The sequence below is a fragment of the Tamandua tetradactyla genome, chromosome 2 (assembly GCF_023851605.1).
Source record: "Tamandua tetradactyla isolate mTamTet1 chromosome 2, mTamTet1.pri, whole genome shotgun sequence".
In the NCBI taxonomy this organism is placed as follows: domain Eukaryota; kingdom Metazoa; phylum Chordata; class Mammalia; order Pilosa; family Myrmecophagidae; genus Tamandua; species Tamandua tetradactyla.
This window is the reverse complement of record NC_135328.1, coordinates 61,252,236-61,276,314: the sequence shown is the minus strand read 5'-3', so window position 1 is coordinate 61,276,314 and position 24,079 is coordinate 61,252,236. Positions and strand designations below refer to the sequence as shown.

The following is a 24,079-nucleotide window of genomic DNA, read 5'->3' as shown; positions in this document are numbered from 1 at the left end:
TCTATCTCGTATATACCATTTCCACTTTACAATAGAGTGCTGCTGTGCACGCCCAACTTTATGGCTTGGTGGGTCAGACAACACCCAACTCATGAGAGGCAACTCAGGTCTCATGGTAACTTGGTGGCCCATGGTTAAGCGTTCAGTCTCTACTAAGGCCCAGTAGCAGGCCAAAAGCTGTTTCTCAAAAGGAGAGTAGTTATCTGCAGCAGATGGTAAGGCTTTGCTCCAAAATCCTAAGGGTCTGCATTGTGATTCTCCTATAGGGGCCTGCCAAAGGCTCCAGACCGCATCTCTATTTGCTACTGACACTTCCAGCACCATTGGATCTGCTGGATCATACGGCCCAAGTGGCAGAGCAGCTTGCACAGCAGCCTGGACCTGTCGCAGAGCCTCCTCTTGTTCAGGTCCCCACTCAAAATTAGCAGATTTTCTGGTCACTCGATAAATGGGCTGGAGTAGCACACCCAAATGAGGAATATGTTGTCGCCAAAATCCAAAAAGACCAACTAGGTGTTGTGCCTCTTTTTTGGTTGTGGGAGGGGCCAGATGCAGCAATTTATCCTTCACCTTAGAAGGGATATCTCGACATGCCCCACACCACTGGACACCTAGAAATTTTACTGAGGTGGAAGGCCCCTGTATTTTTGTTGGATTTATCTCCCATCCTCTGACATGCAAATGCCTTACCAGTAAATCTAGAGTAGTTGCTACTTCTTGCTCATTAGGTCCAATCAACATGATATCATCAATATAATGGACCAGTGTGATGTTTTGTGGGAGGGAGAAATGATCAAGGTCTCTGTGAACAAGATTATGACATAGGGCTGGAGAGTTGATATACCCCTGAGGTAGGAAAGTGAAAGTATATTGCTGACCTTGCCAGCTGAAAGCAAACTGTTTCTGGTGGTCCTTACTAATAGCTATTGAGAAAAAAGCATTTGCCAGATCAATAGCTGCATACCAGGTACCAGGGGATGTATTGATTTGCTCAAGCAATGATACTACATCTGGAACAGCAGCTGCAATTGGAGTTACCACCTGGTTGAGTTTACGATAATCCACTGTCATTCTCCAAGACCCATCTGTTTTCCGCACAGGCCAAAAGGAGAGTTGAACAGGGATGTGGTGGGAATCACCACCCCTGCATCTTTCAAGTCCTTAAGAGTGGCAGTAATCTCTGCAATCCCTCCAGGAATACGGTAATGCTTTTGATTTACTATTTTGCTTGGTAGGGGCAGTTCTAGTGGCTTCCACTTGGCCTTTCCCACCATAATAGCTCTCACTGCATGAGTTAGAGAACCAATGTGGGGATTCTGCCAGTTGCTCAGTATGTCTATGCCAATTATACATTCCGGAACTGGGGAAATAACTACAGGATGGGTCCGGGGGCCCACTGGATCCACTGTGAGACGGACCTGAGCTAAAACTCCATTGATCACCTGGCCTCCATAAGCCCCCACTCTGACTGGTGGTCCAGAGTGACGTTTTGGGTCCCCTGGAATTAATGTCACTTCTGAACCAGTGTCTAATAATCCCCGAAATATCTGATCATTTCCTTTTCCCCAATGCACAGTTACCCTGGTAAAAGGCCGTCGGTCTCCTTGGGGAAGACTTAGAGGAAGGTTAACAGTATAAATTTGTGGCAGTGTAACAGGTTTCTCCCCCATAGGGACCTGGCCTCCCCTTCATTCAAGGGGCTCAGGGTCTGTAAACTGTTTCAAGTCTGGAAATTGGTTAAGGGGCCGTGACTCTGTGTTTTTATAATTCAGGTTAGACTCTGTTCCCTTGACCTAGAACTCTTTTGTTTATACAGCTCCAACAAGAATTTAGTAGACTTCCCTTCTATTGTATTTCTAGGCACCCCATGATTTACTAGCCAATGCCACAAATCTCTGCATGTCATATAATTTTGATGCCTCCTTTGAGTTTGTTGTCTATTATAATAGCCGCGTCTACCCTGTCTTTGGTGATTAAGTGCTGCCACCTGGCTTCTGCCAACTCGGGATCCTGTCATCCCCATTGTGTTTAAGGATTCCAGCTCAGTGACAGCAGTTCCCACAGTAATATCTGACCTACAGAGAAGTGCAACCACAGAGCTCTTGAGGGATGATGGTGCTAGTCTCACAAACTTATTTCTCACTGTTCTGGTAAAAGGTGCATCCTCTGGACATTCCTGGGGTGTAAGAGCAGGCTTTGCATGATAAATCCACTCTAACATCCCAATCTCTCTAAGCTTCTGGATCCCCTCATCTACATTATACCAGGGCAGTTCTGGCATTTCAACCTCAGGTAATGTTGGCCACCTTTTGATCCATGTTTCAACCAACCACCCAAACAAGCTGTTAACACCTTTTCTAACCGCTCGAGCTATAACATTGAATGCAGAATCTCTGCTTAGTGGGCCCATATCAATAAATTCAGCCTGATCCAGCCTTATATTCCTCCCACCATTATCCCACACTCTTAAAATCCATTGCCACACATATTCCCCTGATTTCTGTCTATATAAATTGGAAAACTCACACAGTTCTTTTGGAGTATAACGTACCTCCTCATGTGTGATACTTTGTACCTCACCTTTAGGGGCCTGTTGGGACTTTAGTCTAGTTATAGGTCTAGAAGAAAGGAGGGGTTGTGGGGGTGGGTCATTAAAAGAATTAGAAATATCTTCCAAGCCATTTGCTTCAGGGCTTTCATTTGCAGTTTCATCTGGTGAAACAGGATTAATAACTCTAGGGCTAATCCCTTCAGGAGGAGGTTGGGTGGTCAATTCCTCAAGGCAGGCTGGAGGTGGGGCGGCTATGTCCTCAGGGCAGACTATTACAGGGTTATCTAAAGAAGGCTCAGCATGGTCTAGGGTTTCAACCTCACCCCCAACATCATTATCAATCCGTACGTCACCATCCCATTTTTCAGGGTCCCCTCCTTTCCAATCAATGCCCTCACTTTAATGGCAGACACCATGCAAGACTGAGATTTCAGTTTACGCTGTAAAGTTGCTACTCTAACAATGAGATTCTGAGTCTGATTTTCAGAGATCTCAAGTCTACAGCTACACGAAATAAGATTTTCCTTCAGGATACTCATAGAAACCTCTACATCTTTCAGACGGCGCTTAAGCTTCTCGTTTGAAGCCTTAAGCCCATTGCTTTCACCCTTTAATGTAGACAGTGTATCTAACAACAACCAACCAACATCTCTATAACTCTTATTTCTACAAAACTCTGTAAAGGTGTCAAAAACATTATCCCCCAGAGTCTGGCTTCGTACAAGCGAAGCATTAGGAGAATCGAATGATGATATTTTGACTATCTCCTTTGCCAACTCAGTCCATGGATTGGGAGTGTCATTCTGATTACAGGAATCAGAGTCCTTAGTGTCTCTGAGTCCAGTCAGAGTAGAAAACCATCCATAAAAACCCATTTTTAAGATTCTGTTCCTTAAGAACCACTCCTGGTACCAAGATGTATTAGTTAGGGTTCTCTAGAGAAACAGAATCAACAGGGAACACTTGCAAATATAAAATTTATGAAAGTGTCTCACGTGACCGTAGGAACGCAGAGTCCAAAATCCACAGGGCAGGCTGCGAAGCCGATGACTCCAATGGATGGCCTGGATGAACTCCACAGGAGAGGCTCACCAGCCAAAGCAGGAATGGAACCTGTCTCCTCTGAGTCCTCCTTAAAAGGCTTCCCATGACTGCCTTTAGCATCACTAATTGCAGAAAACACTCCCCTTTGGCTGATTACAAATGGAATCAGCTGTGGATGTAGCTGATGTGATCATGACCTAATCCTATGAAATGTCCTCATTGCAACAGACAGGCCAGCGCTTGCCCAATCAGATGAACAGGTACCACAACTTGGCCAAGTTGACACCTGTCCCTAACCATGACACCCCCTTTCTCTCCATTCTTTGGGACTTTGCAAACACTTCCTTATTCACTGTCCAGATCACTCTGGGATTTATCGGGGCATCACACTAACCTCGACAAGCCAACAAAATCTCATACCCTATTCAAGATTCTATGTACTTATGGTGCGCAATTCAACTGACCATACAAGTTAAATTAGGAAATACACTAGCCAAAATATAAATTTTGCAGCAAATAAACATTTCTGCCTTTAGTCTCACACAGAAGTTGAAATTTTGAAATATAGATATCATCCTTTACCCAGTCTTCTGATATAACTTAGTCCTATCCATATCAGCTTCATTGTATCTCTACTCACTGTCTAATCACTTTTTCAAATTTTTAAACAGTTCATGTATGGAGTGCTGCTGACTTTCATAGCTTCAGAGCTCTAACTCTGAGTTTCAAGTGTCACATAAATACCCGAAATTTCTGGGAAAGACCATGTTATATACAAACATATCAGTATCTGAGAATTTAGAATTAACAGTTACACCTCCTGAATGTATACATGACTACCGTAGGAGCTTACAATCTAGGACCCTTTACAATAGGCCCCAACCTGATATCCCATTCTCTTGACTTCAGTTCACCAAATTTTTATATTACAGTTAGTCCATATGATTGAGGCATGATAATATTTGTCTTTTTGTTCCTGACATTTCATTCAACATACAGCTCTTAAGATTCATTCATCTAGTTGCATGCATCACAACTTCATTCCTTCTTATGGCCACTCAGTAGTCCGTTGTATGTATACACCATAGTTCCCCCTTCCATTCCTCAGTCATTTGTACCCTTGGGCCACCTCCATTCATTGTGGATCATGAGCACTGCCACCAGAAACACCAGTGTGTGAATGTCCATTCATGTCCCCACACGCAGCTCCTCCAGGTATATACTGAGCAATGGGGTTTCAGGATCATGTAGCAACCCCACCCCTAGCCTCCTGTGGAACCACCACATTTCCATCCAAGGGGCTGCACCTCTCCATTTCCCTACTGACAGTGAATAGGTAAATCTTTTTCTCCACATTTTTCTCTAGCACTTATTTCTCTCTGTTTACTTTTTTTAAAAAGGAAAGTAAACTCTAATATTATACTGTCTCTAGAGAAACTAACACATATTTAGACAAAACCAAAAGGTCAAGCTTCATAATGACCAAATTTATAACTTGTAGCTGGAATATTTTGCTGTGTTTTGGCATTATGCCGTAACTTATAGTATACAATTATCTGAGGACTCTAAGATCTTGGCATAAAAGACTAACTCCTGCACCACACCAGAGGGGGGAAAAACCAAATTGTTTCCTCCACACAAATGTCTGAACTTTATATCATAAGTTAAATCAAAGTGAGAGGTATAAAGCAAGGTTTCAAAGCAACTCTCATCACTTTTGCATTATTTTCCTCTGTGACATAGACAAGTATATTTTTCTTTTTGGAGTAGGATACTGCTTAATTTAGCAAACTTAAAAGGTTTTAAAATCAACTTTTTGAAAAAGAAGAATATCTAGGACTTTATGGCTATTAATTTTACTACCAAAATATCTAAGGGACTCAATCTATGTTAATAATTATAGTTTTTTAAAATATCATTTGAAAAATACTTTGTGGACAGTGGACTAAGACTTATACTATATCCAAACAAAATACCTCTGACCTGGATTTTGAAGTTTTTCAACCTGCTACTTCCTCTCAAGCTTTCTTCATTTACTAAACACAAATTGTGAGATTTTTTACACTGAGCCTTCTCCTACAAGGCCCTATCAGATATCCTCGTAAACATGCATTTACAGTCTTTGAACACCAACACCTTAAACTGAGACTAATGCCTAAAGCCATATTTCTTATTAAAAGTTTGTCACTAAAGATTTACCATTCTGAGGAATTAACTTAACACTATCTGAAGAAGGAACCAAGTTATAGATATTCCCCTAAATCTTAAAACCCCAAACTGGAATTCTAATGAATTTTTAAAAAATATTTTTACTGATGAAAAGGCAACTACACTTATTTCATCAATACTATTAAATATAAATGACAGTAATGAAGAGACTTACTCATATTTCCAAAGACAAAGATTTACCATGGCAATGTCAAAAAAATAGCAAAGGAGACGAGATTCTAAATATCACTATCATAAAAATAATTGATTTCTATCTTTCTCCTTCTTCTGCTGCATAAGGAACCAAAGAACTCAAATAGAGGATTGTTCTGCTGAACCAACCATGAAAACTTTAAGAACAGATAGGTATATATCCCCTGTTATTCTTTCAGGGCATTATTTTGTACATGTTTTTTTAAAAGCTTCAAAAATAAAAATTAACAGTTATTTAGCCTTGTAAATATTTTGCAAAAAAGTTTCTTGAGTTTCTATGAAAACTCTTCAAGCAATTCACCTTTTCAATTGCTGTCACTCAAAAAGTCCCTTTGACATGGGATCTATCCCACGGTTACAAAGTGGCTTCCCCCTTTGTTGAATATGAAAGTGGCTCTTTGTTCCTCCAGGGTCCCAAATAGCTCATTCAAAGCCATCCCTGTCTGTCTTCCAATTTTTTGACAAGTTGTAGGGGTACACCTTTAGGAACCTTCTTTACATCAGAAGAACGAGGGAACAGCAGTAGGACTTGATCGCGGTTTCTGAGTTTCCAGACACTGCACTGCTCCAGGATTGTCAATGGATACAGTTAAAATCCTGCATTTGTGATGGAAGCCCGCCACTGGCCAGTTCTTTTTGCTGCTACATCGTCTGGCAGTTGTTCTGTGTTCAACTGGGCCTGAACTTTCTGGCCTCTTTTGCAAAGAAAAGTTGCCTGACGGGTGTCTTTCTGATGGCTTAATTTATTTCCACTTCTGGTAAAATTGGCTGGAATATTATTTTTTCTGTTTAACTGGTTAGGTCTCTTGAGAACAGCAACTGCTTTCCTCTGTACTACATTTTGTCTCAGAAGGTTTGCCTTCCTTTTTAACACAGGAAAATATTGCTCTATATTCTTGTCACTTAAAGGTGGTTGATTCAGAGGATTTATAGGACTAATTCCTTTTTTTTTTTGTATGCTGTATGGCAGGGGTCACATTTCATTCTTTTTCCATGTGAGTATCCTCTTATTGCAGCACCATTTGTTGATTTTTGTTTGTTTGTTTGGTTTTTCATTTGTTTGTTTGCTTGGGAAGTGCATAGGCCAGGAATCGAACCCGGGTTTCCCGCATGGCAGGTGAAAATTCTATCACTGAGCTACCCTTGCACCCCCACTAATTCCTTTTTGAATTCCAATTGATTTCCTAGCTGCGAGGCCAGTGATAAAACCCCAGCAGGGAAAAAAAAACCAAACAAACAGCAGGACATCTCTTTCCAGGGATGACTCTTCCTCTATGGTTCAAACTTTTCTTACCATAACCGGAATCCTGTTGGATTCCCCTTTGTATTCTCATCCTGAATCGCCAGGTACCACTTTGTTGGAGTCTTCTATCTAGTCTTAGAAAATGTTGCTTCTTTCCTTCCTTTTGATTCAATTTGATTATATTATCCAAAGACATATCAATTTTGTCGAGGTTTTCATTGCTGCGGGTTTTCGGTGGTGGCACTGTAGCTGCCGTGGCTCTCACCAGCCAGTTACTAAACTGGTTAATTCTAGTGGGAAAAAAATACATATGTCAGATGGTGATAAATATTATGGAAAGAAAATAAAGCAGGAAAGAATAGAAAGGGGAGATGTATTAGTTATCTAATTTATGCCATGTCACAAATTACCCCCAAATTTAGCAGCTTAAAACAGCAGACCTTTATTTTATTATAATTCTGTGGGTCAAGACTTTGAGAGTGGCTTAGCTGGATGGTTTTGTTTCAGTGTCTCTCAGGAGGTTGTAGTAAAATTGTTGGCCAAGTCGCAGACATGTGTAAGCTCCACTTTGAAGATGGTTCACTTATGTGGCTGTAGGCAGGAGACCTCAGTTCCTATCCAGGTGAACTCCCCAGTATGGCTGTTTGAGTGTCCTCCCAACATGGAAGTTGGTTTTCCCCAGAGAGAGAGAGAGAGAGAAAGAGAGAGAGAGAGAAAGGGAAAGGGAATTAGGCTTCATCTCTTGAAGAGAGGAGGATGAAAATTTTATAGACATATTTAAAACAGGGAAATTATTGCCCTCCCAGCTATGTGGGACATGACATCCAAGGGTGAAAGTCTCCCTGGTGGCATGGGAGAGGACTCCCAGGCCTGAGTCTAGCCCTGGCACCTTGGGATCAATAATTCCATCCTGACCAAAGGAGGAAAAGAAGTATAACTAATAAAGTCACATAGAGAAAGTATAAGTGGCATAACGCGTTCAAATAGAGTTGAGAGGATACTCTGGAGGTTACTCTTATGCAAGCTTCAGTTAGACATTGCTACCTATCATAACCTGCCAACCCCCAACCAAAACCATCCTTGCCAAACCTAAAGAATACTTACAGCAATATATAAAATTCTACAAAGGTCCTATGCACTAGGGCAACTTTCCAGAAATCTGTAACCTCTAGGTGGGTCCCTGGATAAGACAAGCCCTGAAACCTAGAGGGCCCAGCAACCCCAGAACATCAGTGAGTTCCATCTCCCTACCCCATATTAGTGACAGCCTCTTCCAACTTGAAAAAGTTAGAATGGCCATAGGCCAAATACCCCTGAAGAGTGGGACAGAAAGATCAGAAGTGATGGTGGAGTTATACAGAGAAGGTATGGTTTAAGAAACGAATATGATTGCTGAATCATTAAATTGATATTTATCTCTGTCTCTAGGATCTTAGAGCAGCTAAGAGTAAAATCCTAAAATTGTGGAATTGCAACCTGTTCCAGTTTGCTAGCTGCCAGAATGCAACACACCAGAGACGGATTGGCTTTCAGTAAAAGAGGATTCATTTAGTTAACATATAGTTCTTCAGAAAGGCAGCTAACTTTCAACTGAGGTTCTTTCTTATTATGTGGGAAGGCACAGGGTGATCTCTGCTGGCCTTCTCTCCAGGCCTCTGGGTTCCAACAACCTGGGGTGAGTCTGTGTTAGTTAGATTCAGTTGTCAACTTGGCCAGGTGAGCATACCTAGTCTTGTTGCTGTGGATATAAGCCAATGGTACTGAACCTCATCTGCTAATTACATCTGCAGTTGGCTAGGAGGCGTGTCTGCTGCAATGAGTGACCTTTGACTTAATTGGCTGGTGCTTAAATGAGAGATCACAATGTAGCAAAGCTAAGCAGCTCAGCATTCCTCATCTCAGCACTAGCAGCTCAGCCCAGGCCTTTGGAGATGCAGAAAGAAGTCACCCCGGAGAAAGTTGTTGGAACCCAGGGGCCTGGAGAGAAGACCAGCAGAGACCATCTTGTGCCTTCCACGTAAGAAAAAACCTCAGTGGAAAGTTAGCTGTCTTTCCTCTGAAGAGCCAACAAAATAAATCCCCTTTTATTAAAAGACAATCCCTCTCTGGTGTGTTGCATTCCGGCAGCTAGCAAACTAGAACAGAGTCCTTTCTGCATCTCTAAAGGCCTGGGCTGAGCTGCTTGAGCTGTGCTATGTTGAGCTCTCTCATTTATGCACCAGCCAGTTAAATCAAACATCATTCATTGCAGCAGGCACACCTCTTAGCCGACTGCAGATGTAATCAGGAACATATGAGGTTCATATGTCATTGGCTCATGTTCACAGCAATAGAGCTAGGTGCCTTCACCTGACCAAGTTGACACCTGAATCCAACTACCACATAACCCATACCAAACTCTGAAATCTGTTCTACAACTAATTATTGTGTTGCACTTTGAAATGTATTGCTTTTTTGTATATGTTATTTTTCACACAAAAAAAGAACAAAAAACTTGATTGTAATGATAAAAAATATTTATTCCTTCTAGCCTCCTATATTCTGGAGCAGCTAGGAGGAAAACTGAGATGAATGGTAGCCTATGACAAACCCTGGGATCTGTCCTGTAACTACTTGCTGAAGAGTACTTTGAAAACTATTGCTTTTTTCTTTCTTTGCTTTGTATATATGTTAAATTATACAATAAATACATTTTAAAAAACCTACAAAAGGGCTGCTATCACATAAAGTATAAAGTGAAGGACTCACTGAGCAAGGATTGAAGGGGTAGAAGAAGACAGTCATGCGGATATCTGGGGAAGAGCATTGCAATCAGAACAGTAGATGCAAATATCCTGAGGTAGAAGTTTGTCTTATATGTCAAAAGAAAAGCAAGGAGGCCACTGGACTGGAATGAGGTTGCCAAGGGTATGTGTGGTCAGATGGCTGATCAGAGGTAGTGTGGTCTTGGGGCAGGTCCTTGAAAGAACGTAGAAAGATAGAAAGCCATTGGGAATGTCTGAGAAGAGAGTGAAAGTCTGACTGATTTGTGTGATTTCTCAGGATGTAAGCATAAGGACTTGCTGAGTTATTGCAGTAATCCAGGCAAGAGATGATGGTAGCTTGCACCAAGATGGTAGCTGGGGAGGTGGCAAGAAGTGGATAGATTTTGGATATGTTTTGAATATAAAACTGACAGGACTCGTTGATGGATTGGATTTTGTGATGTAAGAGAAGAAGTGTCCAAGATGACTCCAAGGTTTTCGGCCTGGACAGCTAGGAAAAAGGAGGCACCCTTCGGTGAGATACTAAAGACTGCAAGAAATGCAGGAGTGGGAGAGAAATCAGTTCACATCGGATATTTTAAGTTTGAGATGCCTATTAGACAACTTTGTTCGTTTGATAGTGTGTGTACCCCAGAAAAGCCTTGTTCTTTAGTTCTGACTCAATATTGTAGGGTGGAAACCTTTGATTAGATTGCTTCCATGGAGACTGACCCATTCAATTGTGGGTGTGATCTTCTGATTAGATTACTTCTATGGAGATGTAATCCACCCCACTGTAGGTGGAATCTTTTGATTAAGTGGTTTGCATGGGGATGTGTCTCCATCCATTCAAGGTGAGTCCCTTATTGGAGTCCTTTAAGAGGGAATCATTTTGGAAAAAGCTTCAGAGCTGACAAAGACGTTTGGAGATGCAGAAGGAAAATGCCCCTGGGGAAGCTGTTTCAAACCAGAAGCCAAAGCACCAGCAGATAATAACCACGGGCCTTCCCAGATGAAAGACGTGTTCATGACATTTTCTTTACTTTGGTCAAGGTATCTTCATCTGGATGCTTTAGTTTGGACATTTTTATGGCATTAGGACGGTAAACTTGTAACTTAATAAATCCCCTTTATAAAGGCCAACCTATTTCTGGTATATTACATTTCTGGCAGCATTAGCAAATTAAAACAACAACAAAGTGTAAATGTTGAGTGGAGATGGAGGCAATCAGAAACCTGAATTGGGAGCTCGGAGAAGAGGTTCAGGCTGGATTAAAATAATACAGATGATATTTAAAGTCATGAAATGGTTAATATTGCCTGGGAGAGGATGCAGAGAAGAGGTTAAGGACCAAGCCCTGGAAAGTCAGAGGTGGAGGGGAAAAGGATTCAGCAAAGGAGGCAATGAAGGGAGAACTGAATGATACCCTGGAAGCCAATAGAAGAGAATGTTTAAGAGTGATTGTGTCAGATGAAAGTTGAAAACTAAGAAATGACCAGCGGACTTAGCAACAGAGACTGGGAGGGGTCTGGGAGACTAGTGTTACGTGGAAGAGAGGGAGAGATTGATTACAGGAGAAACTGGGATATCCCTGACAGATGTGCACTCTGAATCTAGAAGCAGAAGTGGGTTACAGGTGGGGTCAAATTCTCAGAGGCATGAGTTTGCAACCAGTGAGCAATGGAGAGGCCCCAGCCAGGGCCTGTCACAGGCCATTTTGCCTGGGCCTCATGTTCATTCAAAGCCACAAATTTAGACCTTTGATATGGTTCCCAAATGAGTTTATCATGTAGCCATTTGTATTTTTAATTGAAATGTCAAGTTTTTAAAATATATAATTTTTATAACCCTGTGTCTTCCAATATCAGGAGACTTAAAGGGTGGGAATGGCTCAGGCCTTACTCAGCGTCAGCTCAGGACCAGGACTAGAGTGAGACTTATAAATTGCAAATCTAAGAAGGCATGTGCAGGGTCCTGGGCAAGTGTCTCCTTAAATCTTACAGCCTAGGCATGGCTTTTGCCTTACTCGAGTCCTGGCCCTACCTCAGACACTGCCATGGAGTGTGCGTGCCACCCACCCCGAGTCTCCTGGAGAAGTGGGGGTGCCAGGAGAAAGCAGACCATGGAGAAGAAGAACTGGGCGGGGGTGGACAGGATGCCCTAAAAAAGCCCAAGAAAAACAAAGGGAGAAAAGCTGTTCGCTTCTTCCAGTTCAAAAGTGAGTTCCCATCGCCACCCTGTGGCCATCCAGGGCAGGGCATGGATTCTTAGGGCTATTCTCACTCAGTACCACACTGGCAGAGGAAAGGCCAAGACACACATCTCATCCAGCTCCAAATTCCTCAAACTGTGGCATTCACAACTGTGATGGAGAGAATCTTTTAAACATGCGGATCTCAAGGCCTCAACCCAGAACTGACCTCTGGGAACTAGGTCCAGGAATCTGTAGTCAGTGAGCCTTCAGGCAATTCTATGCACATGCAAGTTTGAATCCTGATTATATTCCAAAATCACTATCATACAGGTAAGGAAACTGAGGCACACAGCAGAGAGGCCTTCCTGAGATCCCCCAGGAGTTAGCAGTTTTTCTTGCTGCTAAGACACACAGAGAAATGGAACCGTTCAAAAGGTCTTTATTAACAGAGGGACAGAAAACACAGCAGGGGCAGACTCTGGAAGCTGTGATGGGGGCGTGGGTGCACACAGATCTTCTCTAAACCAGGGACAGCTCCTTGGACCTAGGCCCACCTCTCCAGGTATTCTTTCTAGTAGTGGAGCCTGGACTGAGGCCAGTTTTCCCATCATATACCTAAGAGGAGAATGGAGGTCTTTCAGGGATGGAGGACCCTGACCTCAGCATTCTGTTTCTCTGGTTCCCCAGCTGACTTGTTGGTAAAGGGGTGGGGGGTGGGGGTTAGGCCACAATGGGCACTTGCATAGCAGGGGTGTGGAATAGGGATAAGGCCTATGGTGAGGACAGGAGATGAAGGGAAGGGAATCACAGCTGCAGGGGAAGAGGGGCTCCCAAGGGCAGCTCCTCTTCCCTCTCACCCTCATAAACTTCTGCTGGGTTGAGGGGTCAGAACTTGACACAGTATAATTCCCATCCCCATTTTTAACTCCAGAGTCCTCATTGCGGGTGGGAAAGCTCTGGAAAGGCCTGAGTTAGTAAGTCAAGCTTGTGGTATGTGTGTCTGAACATGAATTGTTCCCTTGGTGTATGCGGGGCTCCCTTCTGGATGGGTTTTGAGTACATGGTGCTGCCATACACATGGATCTCGGTATCTGTATATGTGTCCCATATGTTCCCATGGGTCTCCGTGTTTGGCTGGATAAGCATGTATGTCCCTGCTTGTACACCAGGAACTCAGGGTCTGCATGGTGTAGGTCTCTGTGCATATGGGCTCCAGCAAGTGGGTGTGTGAGGGCCCGCCCACTCCTGTCCATCCACAGGTCTTCCTCCAGGCCTGGCTGGTCAGGGATCTTGGCCAAAGAGGTAAGTGGTGAGCTCAAGTCGGAGTCCCCGGGCATAGGCGCGAAGAGTATAGAAGAGGGTGAGGAAGTCCTGGGTGCTGAAGACTGTGTCAGCCATTGCGAAGGTCAGAGTGGATGGGATGACACCTCGGCCGTACTCCACCATCCACGTGTTTGGCCCCCATTCCACAGCCGTTGCCTCTCCAGGTCCATGCACCACTGTCTCTCCTGGGGGACAGGGAGCACCCACGTGAGGAGCTCAGTGTAGTTCTGCCCCTCCATCACTGCTGCCTGCCTGAGCCACAGGCTGTCACTTCACCTCTACCTCACTTGGCCATTGTATGGGAGTCTCCAAATTCTGTATTCTCATTTAGGTAAAACAGAAATTTAGCTAAACTTGGGCTGGACCGTTTATATATGGAAGGATAATTTCAAGATGTGTGATTCCATCTGGGAGATGTAAACTGTTGAATTACAATGCCTATGATGACGCCTGTAGCACAGCAACCTCAAAATTATTAAGTCCAAAACTCTACTTTCTATGTAAACTGTTTCACTACTTTTAAAAAAAGAAGACCACCGTCTACCTTGTCTTAGGGGCTATGAAAGCATCTCTGAATACCCAACTGTGTCCCCAACAACTGTTGCAATGTTGGCCGAGTAAGAGTATCTAGCAGATAAAAATCACACACGTTTAACAGGAAGCTGTTAGGTTTTGTTTCCCTTTGATAGAGGAAAGAAATAGGAGCCCACAGCCCTGCCCCAACCAACCACCTGTGGCCTATCCAGAGGGAAAGGAACAATGGAGGTCACCCCCCAACATACCCCCTTCCATTTCCATGGTTCCCTCCCCCAGCTCTGGGTACCTCTCTGACAATGCCTACCTACCCACCTGGGTAGAAGACCTCACTTTTGGTGGTGCCCTCTCTCCACTGGTGAAAGGTGCCAGAGATGATGGTGTCCGAGATCTCAGCCCAATAACGCCCTGAGGGACAATCAGATGGACACCGAGTATCAGGGTATCCGCGCCATCACACGGCCAGCCAAACATCAGAAATGAGGGTGTGGGCCTTTGTACAGCCCCCGCTTCCCAGTCCGGCCCGACGCCAGCACTGACCCGAGTGGCCGCTGGAGCCCAGGGCGGTGCCGAAGAGCAGCACGTACTCCGACAGCGAGGCGTGTAGAAGGCACATGGCGCCCATCCAGCCGCCTGCGTTCACGAACACCCACTGCAGCTCCTCGTCGGGCAGCACATGGCCTGGGTGCAGCCGCCGCAGCTCCACGATCAGCCGAGAGAAGGCCAGTTCGTGGTCCAGCCCTGGCGGGGGGCAGAGAAACCGGGAAGTCAAGGCTAGCCCGAGTCCCGGGCTCGCGGATGGCACCGCTACCCGCCCCGCCTCCCTAGGTTGGGGCCGGACCGCCCCCACTCCCACCACCTGCCCCCACTCCCACCACCTTCCCCCGGCTCACCCGCGTACTGCCGAGCCAGCTGCGCTATCTCTTCGTGCTGGAAGACGAAGCTCTGCGTCCCCAGCCAGAGCCAGACGACCTGCGCCAGCACAGCCGCGGCAGCCAGAAGTAGCGCTGCCCACACCCACCGCCGACCCAAGGCCCACTGCATCCCCGCCGGTGGCCCGCACTGCTCGGCCAAGGAGGCGGGAAAGGACCCAAACCCGAGTCTGAGGGTGTTGACACTGCGTCCGAGCCCGCGGCCCGCGGTCCGCCAACCGCTCCCCCGCCACTGCCGTGGTATGTCTCGCCCTAGCCAATCGAAACAATCCAAGAACCCCGGCACCGCCCCCTTGGGTTGAACCATTTCCTAGGCGGGAGCGAGGAGGGATGGCGTCGCGCACGTGAGGTGAGGGGGCGGGGCCAGGCCGTCTAAGCCGAGGGCGCCTGCGCCTCCGGACATAGTCCCTCCTAGCGCAAAGCTGCGTAAGGGACTGGGTGGGGGGCGATGAGGCCAAGAATGGACTGTTCTGCTTGGGATCGCTGGCTGGTGAAGGAGACGAGTCCGGAAAGGGAGCCTTCCGGGACTCGTGATCATTCAGGCCCGCCTTTGCCAGCACAGAACTGGGAAGGAGGCAGTTAAACTTAGGAGTCTTTAGGGAAGGCTTTCTGGAGGCGGTGACACCTGAGCAGCGTCCAGCCAACGGGACCTACTCCACGACTCACCTAGAAGAAAGACAGTATGGGGTCGTTCTTTGCTCTGAAACACAAAATATGAGCAGAGGGCCTTGCAAACCACTGAGGATCATCAGCGGGAAAGCGATGGCATCAGATTTTGTCATGAGGGCTACAGAGTGGAGGTTGAATTGGACAGGAGTAGGATGAGAGTCAGGGAGAGCGTGACGAGTCTGGGTGAGAGAGGAGGTCTGCTATCAGTGGAGGTGGAAAACAGAAATGAGTTTGAGAAGTACTCTGGAAATAAGGTTGACAGGGCTTGATTTCCTCTTCCTGGAATAGTCTTTTCCCTCCATTCTAACTCCTCATTCCCTTTGCCTTCCCTTTACTTGGCTAACATTGTTCAAGTCCAAAGGTCAGTTAAGTGTACAGGTCTGGAGCTCAGATCCAGTCTGGAGATCGAGAGCTGGGAGTTGTCATTCACTGAAGGAACAGATATTTCCTTAGTATTTGTATGTGCAAGTTCTGTAATGATAACTGGGATATGACTGAACAATGCAGGCATAGTCCCCATAACATCTTAGAGATCTCACTATGGAGCCTACAGAAAAGGCAGTTATTAAAACCTAAAGAGTGGATCAAATCACACAGAGAGGGAGTATACAGTAAGATAAGCCGAAGGATAGAGCCCTAGAACATACCAGCAGAAGGGATAGGCAGAGGAAAAAGCAAAAAGGAAGAGAAGCAAAAGAGAGAAAAGCAGTGGCATGGTGCATAGTTAAACGCTTGAACTGGACTGCCTGGGTTCAAAGCCACCTGCTAGTTGTGTGGTCTGAGGCAAGTTACTTAAACTCTGTGTTTCCCTTTTCTCATTTGTAAAAAGAGAACCATACCTACCTCATAGGGGGACTAAATGAGTTGGTATAATATAAAGCAATTAGCTTCTGGCTCTCACAAGTATTATATTATATTATATATAATATATTATATATATTATATGTGTTAGGTATATATGTATAATATAACAGAAGAGAACTGCAAAAGAGGAGCCTTACACATGGAAGTGAATGAATGAAGGGTCAGCTCAGTCACGTACAATTGAAAGCTTCAATAAAATGATGGAAAACGGTCAGTAGATTTCTCAGTAAGGGCATGTGGCAAAAACAATGTTGTATGTTCACACATCCATTTCCTTTTGCTCTTGGGCAGCCAGATTACATTTCATAGTCAACTCTGTAATTAGATGGGGCCATGTGATCGAGTTCTGGCCAATGAAATGTAGGCAGAAATGATATATGTCACTTCCAGTTCTGGCTCCTAAAATCTGTGAAATTCTTCTTCCCTCAACTATTGTCATAGATACAGAGGATCTAGAGAATACTGAGGACACAGAAAATAGCAGAGCTATTAGGTGGATGAAGTATGAGTTCCTGAATGCTGCGTGGAACATATCCCAACCCCCCCATCCACAGTGGACTCTGGTGCTAAGTCACTGAGCTCTGAGGATTGTTCGTTACAGCGGTTAAGATTACTTGCCTTGACCAGTACAGGGCAAAAGACACATTACAGTATATTGTGCAGGTAAAATGAGAGGCTGTGAAGATAGAGCACTTTTTTGAGAAACTTGGGCAAAAAGGAAAAGACGAAGATAGGAAGTGTCTAATGGAGAATGGAGGATTGAAAGAACGTGTCTTTTTTTTTTTTTTTTTTTACTGGCTCTGGCCTTATGTGGCTCTCCTGAGCTGACCACTTTCTAAGAACACTAGGCAGTAGGAACTAGCCCCCAAATATGTTCTCTGTCTTGCTGTTCTAACTCTCTGAAACTGTTGGAAGTTGCAGCTCTTCTAGTCTTTCAGAAACTTTTTCTTGCACACACTGTTCTAAAACAAAAGGGGACTGAGAGACTGGGGTGTAACAACAATTTTCCCCAGAGCTCTGTCACAGCAGAGATTGTAGCGGAGAAGTCAGGATTTAGGGGATGACTATTATTGAATCATGTTGCCAGATTCCTGGTTCTTGGCCATCCCATGAAAAAGAATTCAAGAGCACAGCACAGATTCAGTAAACAGGTAGAAAATTTATTGAAATTTTTTGGCAAAAAGGACAAGCCAGACTCCTGGGCAAGAAGCCCAAGTGCTGTGGGGCAGTCTGCTTTTGTTGCTTAGCTTTACTTACTCCCCCTCCCTCTCCTTGTCCAGGCTCTTTCTCTTACTCTCCCTCCTCTATCAGGGTGATGCCTAGTGGTAGACAGTGCATTTGGTAGTTTTTGTTTTGTTTTACACGTGCAGGCCCCAGGAATCGAACTGGGGTCTCCAGCATGGCAGGCGAGAACTCTGCCAGTGAGCCACCCATGGCCGGCCCTAGATAGTGCATTTGGGCAGGCTGGCTGATTACCTGCCAACCTGGATTGCCTGGCTGGGTAGCACCCAGACAGGGTGTCTGTGTAGGAAGGCCCTCCTGACTTTGGTTAACTGTCCTTGCTCAAGGGCTTCTACACAGTATTTTCTCTCCTGTCTCGGGTCCCTGTTCTAGCCTGCCTCAATTATATAGATATTCCTTTTTATTTTCTTATGTATTTGAATAGACAGAGAAATATCTGTAATCTCTGAACTGCAATCCAGCTGCCTTGATTTCTGATTATGATTGTATAGTGTTTATCTTGTGTCCTTGTGATTGTAAAAACCTTGCTTGTAATCACGAAGGCAACCCCTAAACTAATGGAGGAACCTGAATCAGCTCAGAACTGACCATTGACTTGTTCTTGTTTTCCTAGTTCTAGTAGTTTCACTCTTTTTGCATTTGTAAATGGTTTCTTCCTATATTGAGATGATGCCAGTTTGAAACTGTTTGCACCCCAGAAAAGCCATATTCTTTAATCCTGATTCAATATTGTTTTTAGTGGGATCTGTTGATTAAGTTGTTGCCAAGGGGATGTGACCCACCCAGTTGTAGGTGGGACCTTTTGATTAGGTGGTTTTCATGGAGATGTGTCTCCTTCCATTCAAGGTGGGTCACTTACTAGAGTCCTTTAAGAGGGAACTGTTTTGTAAAGAGCCAACAGAGCTGACACAGACAAGAGATCTTTGGAGATGCAGGAGGAGAACGCCCCCAGGGAAGCTATTTGAAAGGAGAAGAGAAGCTGGGATAGAAAGCTAGCAGACATTGCCATGTGCCTTCCCAGCTGACAGAGAGACTCTGAACGTTATCAGCCCTTTCTTGAGTCCAGGTATCTTTCCCTGGATGTCTTAGTTTGAACATTTTTTATGGCCTTAGAACTATAAACTTGCAACTTAATAAATTCCCTTTTTAAAAGCCGTTCCATTTCTGATATATTGTATTCCAGCAGCTTTGGCAAACTAAAACATGATAATTCCATCTCCCCTTGGTTCTACTTATACTTATTACTGAAATGGTAACAATTTCATTCCCCCCTTGTTTTTGTTTATACTTGTTATTGAAATGGTAATGACTCCATCTCCCCTTGTTCGAATCCATAAAAACCGTGAATTCCTTAAACTCAGGGTGATGGAATTTTAGGCTGATAGGCTATCTGATCTCTTGCTTCATACTTAGCAATAAACTCTCTCTTTGAAACTCGGGTGTCTCAGGAATTGGTCATTGAGTGCATTAAGCAGAGAACTCACCACTTTGTAGTAATAAGGTCACATCTCAGGAATCTGGGAAGGGAGATGTCCAGGTAGGTTCCATTCAGACCATGCTCCTCTTCCCCAAAGGAGTGACCCTTGGGGAGACCCAAAAAGAGGAGAGGTTTGAAGATGTTCTTTAAAAGATGTTCCCAAAGGGGGGTCAGGGATTAGTTGGCATGATCCAGGGGGTGACACTGCAGCATTAGTGTTCTTGGGAAAATGGGGTTGCTTCCAAAATCCAATCATTCAAACACCAAAGACATCTGAGAAAACAAAAAAAACAGATCTCCCCCCTTCCCCCTAGACTTTAGTCTGAAGGCCCTAGGGCAGAGTTTAGATAAACAATCAATTTTTTGCAGCTCAGCTGTAAAGCACCTGGTTGGCCCAGCCTGGCCCAGCCTAGAAGGCTGGGGCTAAGGACTGTCCTGGCCCTGGCCAGGGTCTCCCAGCTACTGCCCTAGCCCCAGCTCACTAGGTTTATGTCCTCAGTCCCACTGAAGTCTCAAAGGCATCTCAGTGCAGTGGGAAGAACCTGGGAGACTTGAGGTCAAATCTCAGCTTGGCCACTCATTTTCTGGCTGATCTTGAGGCCTCTGTTCCCTGTCTGTGAATTGAGCAAGAGGCTTAGACAATATTTGAACGGCTCTTTAAAAGTGGCAGGGGAGGAATTGATTTAAATTTTATCTTAATGTTAGCCAATTTGTCTGATCCAAGGAAAAGTTGGAGAGGGGGAACGGGGTATATAAAGGAAACACCTCTGTTCCACCCAGGCAGTGGCTGGAGTTCTGACAATCCTGTCTTCTCCGCTTGTTTAGATATCGTATAGCCCTCTTACCCATCTCACTTGTGCTTTTGGTGTGGTTGTGTGCATGTGGTGTGTGTGTGTGTGTGTGTGTGTGAGAGAGAGAGAGAGAGATGATATGATATGATAACTTAACCCTTGACTCCAAACCTCTTTCTGCTGCCTGGGGGATGGGGTATGGTAAGGGTGAATTACTTATGTCTCTAGTAACACCTGAAGTTAGAATTCAGCTATAGGAGATCAAGGGCCACCCCACCCTCCAAATTTGCCTCTCCTTCACCACAGACTGTAAGCAGGGAACTGAGGTGATTGTGGGTCCAGGGTCATACACTTAGTCTTAGAAGGTAAGCTGGGGGAGTGGGGAGGCGCATGCCCGCTTGTGCACACAGAGGTTATTCCTTGTCCACAGAAAGCCCAGGCGCCTGGTGCATGGTAGATAACCAGTAAATAAATATTTGTTGAATGAATGAATGCTAACAGGTCTCATAAGCAGCGGCTGCCGAGGGACTCTGCAGTAGACAGCTTCCACGGAGGTCCTTTCAGGGTAGCGGCTCAGGCCCCGGGGAGGCCGGGGGAGGCGTGGTATGATCAAAGCCGTCCCTGGTAGTGCAGAAGGGTCATGAGCCCCGCCCCCCGGCCCCCGCAGGCAGTCATGTGACGGCGACTGGCCTGTGGCCTGGGAGCTGGCGGAGCAGACCCAGAGATGGAAGGGTGAGAGGTGGCCCGGCAGAAGACCCAGACCCTGCGGGTGGATTCATGTCGCGGAACTGTGCGGGCTCTGAGCAGCGCCAGCAGGCGTCGGAGGCGGAAGTCACTGCAACGACTTTCTGCGCGAGCGGTAATTTGCAGGGCGGCGGGAACTCGCAGGGACGTGGAGCCGAGCCGGCCCCTTCCTCAGGAAGTTCTCGCCCCCAGCCCCAAGGTCGGCGCACCCACCACCCGAAAGGCTGACCTGGAGAAGGGAGACGCACGTGCTGGTACTGCAGGCGGGTCGGCGCCTGGAAGTTCCAAGCTCCGGCCTTTGGCCTCAAATTGGGGTGGGGCCGAGAGGGAGCCTCCGAGTTGGGGCTGCCGGTGGGGGAGACCCTGGGGAGAAAGGGAGGCTGATTGACCTTGAATATCTACTCCCAGACCATCAGCATATTCGCTATAACCCGCTGAAGGATGAGTGGGTGCTTGTGTCAGCTCATCGCATGAAGCGGCCCTGGCAGGGCCAAGTGGAGCCCTCACTTCTAGAAACAGTACCCCGCCATGACCCCCACAACCCCCTGTGCCCTGGGGCTATACGGGCCAGTGGAGAGGTAAGCCTTTCGAGTCCACATCCCCCTTCCCCCTTAGAGCTGCCCCTCACCCACAGAGGCAGTGGTCCTCTTGGTTCCCTTGTAGCCCACTTAGTTTTTGAAGCTCACCAGGTGACTTGTCCTACAGCAAATGCTTTCTTACCCCATTCTTGCTGGTAGGTGAATCCCCATTATGATGGCACCTTCCTGTTTGACAACGACTTCCCAGCTCTGCAGCCTGATGCCCCCAATCCTGGTAACTGCTGGCATGGTGTGTGAGGGGAATCTGGGCATCTTGGGGGGCATCTGCTGCAGAGAGTGGTTCCCCTTCTTTCAGGACCCAGTGATCACCCCCTTTTCCAAGCAGAGGCTGCTCAAGGAGTTTGGTAACTATGCATTTCCCCTCCTACAGCCTTCAGCCCAGGGCTTGGATTGAGCACTGGTGGTGGGCCTCACCCCCAGCACAGCCAAGCCCTATCCCTCTGTCAAACCCTCCCCACTTCCTCCCAGTAAGGTCATGTGCTTCCACCCCTGGTCGGATGTGACACTGCCACTCATGTCAGTCCCTGAGATCCGGGCTGTCATCGATGCATGGGCCTCGGTCACAGAGGAGCTGGGTGCCCAGTACCCTTGGGTGCAGGTCCGTGAGGCCATCCCTTCCCCTAAATGGGCAGGAAGGGGGTGGTGCAATTTTCTTCTGGGAAGTGACATGGAGGAACATTCCTGTTTCCACTCAGAATGTGGTCCACTGAGGTTGGGGTGGGGGGGTGACTTAATGCTTTTTTTTGTCTTCTAAAGTTCCCTACCCTTACCCACTAGATATTTGAAAACAAAGGAGCCATGATGGGCTGTTCCAACCCCCACCCCCACTGCCAGGTGAGTGTGCCAGGGGCTCCACTTGGGTTCTCCACTCCACTTGATTGGGTCCCCAACCAGCTCTTTGGTGAAGGGAACTGGATTCAGGGAGGGGATGAAGGAAGTATGTTAGTGATATGGAGGCTTGGGGATGAAGAATCTGCTTGCTTTTCTCTGCTCCTGCCCTTGACAGGTGTGGGCCAGCAGTTTCCTGCCAGACATTGCCCAACGTGAGGAGCGATCTCAGCGGGCCTATCAGAGTCAACATGGAAGGCCCCTGCTAATGGAGTATGGTCATCAGGAGCTGCTCAGGAAGGTGGGAGAGATCCAGGCCCTGTGTCCCCAAGGAGTCCCTAGCCTTCTCACCCCAAAAGAGAGAGGTGTGTGAAAGAGTAGGGTAAAAAGGAGGTAGTATGGAGACTTGCTAGGCAGCCCTAGCAGTTATTTAAGGAAAAGCTGATGGTGGCTTAAACTAGGATGATAGTGGTGGAGGTGGTGAGAAGCCATAAAATTCCAGGTACTTTTTCCCTTCCGCTTTCCCTGCCTATTTTCCCTATTACTGACTCCACCCCCAACACTGGCCTTGATGACCTCATCTTCATTCTATCTGCCCAGGAACGTCTTGTCCTAACCAGTGAGCACTGGTTAGTGCTGGTCCCATTCTGGGCAGTGTGGCCCTTTCAGACACTGCTGCTGCCCCGTCGGCATGTGCGGCGGCTGCCTGAGCTGACCCCTGCGGAGCGGGATGGTGAGTTTCCCAACTGGGACCCTGGGGCCAGGCTCTGGATAAGGGTGGCTCTGGCAGGGCCTGGCAGGGCCAGCATCTGGGCTCCAGGCTGAGAGTCAGGCTCTGGTTCCAGATCTAGCCTCCATCATGAAGAAGCTTTTGACCAAGTATGACAACCTATTTGAGACGTCCTTTCCCTACTCCATGGGCTGGCACGGTGAGGTTTTTTGAGTACCCATATCTAGCCCCAACACTGTTTCTGGGTTCCTGGGGTTCAACCAAGTGGACTACAACTCCCAGGAGGCCTTGGAGCACTTGCTGGGAGAAGTGTGCAGAATAGGGATGCCAGGACTGGGGGTGGAGAAGCAAACTTGGTGAAACTGTCTCCCAGCGTGCTTTCCAATGTCCGGGCTCCTCTCTGGTAGGGGATACTGGGAGATGTAGTTTACAGGTACTTCGCTTGTTTGGGAATAGGGGTTAGGCTAAAGAATTGAGAGAGGATCCACTCCATCCTGACACCTTCTTCTTGTTAGGGGCCCCCACAGGATCAGAGGCTGGAGCCAACTGGGACCACTGGCAGCTGCACGCTCATTACTATCCTCCACTCCTGCGTTCTGCCACTATCCGGAAATTCATGGTTGGCTATGAAATGCTGGCCCAGGCTCAGAGGGACCTCACCCCTGAGCAGGTCAGGACATGGAGCATCCTGGGTCCCCAGATCCCCTTTTTCCTCCCACATCCTCAAGAGATTTCAACAGTCATGACCCTCCAAACCCCCATGACAACCTGGGCATCCCAAGGGACTCAGGAGCTACCCAACTCCTTTATTCTCCAGTGACTCCAGCAGTCCTTATTCCCAGCCTCCCAAATCCCTCAGGCCCTCGCCTCATGCCTCCTGGGTGCTCAGAACTCCATATCACATTTTGGGGCTGCCCTTATCTTCCCTGATTGCCCCCTGTTCCCCTTCCAGGCTGCAGAGAGACTAAGGGCACTTCCTGAGGTTCATTACCGCCTGGAGCAGAAAAACATCAAGACAGCAGCCATTGCCTAACCACACTGACCACAGGGTCCTGACTCCTTCTGCCCGAGGAACCAGGGCCTGGGGTTTGGGCAGATGTGGGATCAATAAAACAATGCTTCTCAAACTTTAATCATATGTTCTAATG

At 46.5% G+C, this 24,079-nt stretch overlaps 2 protein-coding genes and 1 pseudogene across 10 annotated transcripts; 1 reads left to right on the top strand and 2 right to left on the bottom strand.

Annotated features, from left to right (window-relative positions):
• Positions 1-674: 674 nt before the first annotated feature.
• LOC143656340 (UAP56-interacting factor pseudogene) lies at positions 675-7,264 on the bottom strand (annotated as a pseudogene).
• A 142-nt stretch (positions 7,265-7,406) lies between these two features.
• Positions 7,407-15,333, bottom strand: SIGMAR1 (sigma non-opioid intracellular receptor 1). 3 transcript variants are annotated; one of them, XM_077147862.1, is made up of 4 exons: positions 14,949-15,287; positions 14,596-14,796; positions 14,371-14,463; positions 7,407-7,549 (listed from the first exon to the last, which is right to left on the bottom strand). In XM_077147862.1, exons 1-4 carry the CDS (start codon positions 15,097-15,099, stop codon positions 7,521-7,523), a joined length of 474 nt encoding a protein of 157 aa, XP_077003977.1. In that variant the 5' UTR covers positions 15,100-15,287; the 3' UTR covers positions 7,407-7,520. The 3 variants fall into 3 exon arrangements, with proteins under 3 accessions (XP_077003977.1, XP_077003976.1, XP_077003979.1); XM_077147861.1 differs by lacking the exon at positions 7,407-7,549 and adding an exon at positions 12,622-13,706 and having other exon boundaries at positions 14,949-15,243; XM_077147864.1 differs by lacking the exon at positions 7,407-7,549 and having other exon boundaries at positions 14,359-14,479; positions 14,589-14,796; positions 14,949-15,333.
• A 5,223-nt stretch (positions 15,334-20,556) lies between these two features.
• Positions 20,557-24,064, top strand: GALT (galactose-1-phosphate uridylyltransferase). Of its 7 annotated transcripts, none has more exons than XM_077147851.1 (13): positions 20,561-20,595; positions 20,698-20,889; positions 20,954-21,088; positions 21,183-21,352; positions 21,512-21,587; positions 21,669-21,717; positions 21,842-21,971; positions 22,151-22,207; positions 22,380-22,502; positions 22,802-22,934; positions 23,047-23,130; positions 23,447-23,601; positions 23,884-24,064. In XM_077147851.1, the coding sequence occupies exons 2-13, from the start codon at positions 20,808-20,810 to the stop codon at positions 23,962-23,964; spliced, it is 1,275 nt and encodes a 424-aa protein (XP_077003966.1). In that variant the 5' UTR covers positions 20,561-20,595; positions 20,698-20,807; the 3' UTR covers positions 23,965-24,064. The 7 variants fall into 7 exon arrangements, with proteins under 7 accessions (XP_077003969.1, XP_077003966.1, XP_077003967.1 ...); XM_077147852.1 differs by having other exon boundaries at positions 20,562-20,595; positions 20,954-21,028; XM_077147856.1 differs by having other exon boundaries at positions 20,564-20,595; positions 20,967-21,028.
• The last annotated feature ends 15 nt before the right edge of the window (positions 24,065-24,079 follow it).

What these genes read in the sequence shown, in the direction of transcription:
- SIGMAR1 (XM_077147864.1), bottom strand. Translation starts at nt 15,294, where the DNA reads ATGGTTCAACCCAAGGGGGCGGTGCCGGGGTTCTTGGATTGTTTCGAT. An exon ending in GCTGGCTCGGCAGTACGCGG is followed by an intron (nt 14,797 to 14,948) that starts GTGAGCCGGGGG and finishes GCCCCCCGCCAG; the next exon opens with GGCTGGACCACGAACTGGCC. An exon ending in AGCGGCCACTCGGGTCAGTG is followed by an intron (nt 14,480 to 14,588) that starts CTGGCGTCGGGC and finishes ACTCGGTGTCCA; the next exon opens with TCTGATTGTCCCTCAGGGCG.
- GALT (XM_077147851.1), top strand. Translation starts at nt 20,808, where the DNA reads ATGTCGCGGAACTGTGCGGGCTCTGAGCAGCGCCAGCAGGCGTCGGAG. An exon ending in CTATACGGGCCAGTGGAGAG is followed by an intron (nt 21,353 to 21,511) that starts GTAAGCCTTTCG and finishes TCTTGCTGGTAG; the next exon opens with GTGAATCCCCATTATGATGG. An exon ending in GCCTGATGCCCCCAATCCTG is followed by an intron (nt 21,588 to 21,668) that starts GTAACTGCTGGC and finishes CCCTTCTTTCAG; the next exon opens with GACCCAGTGATCACCCCCTT.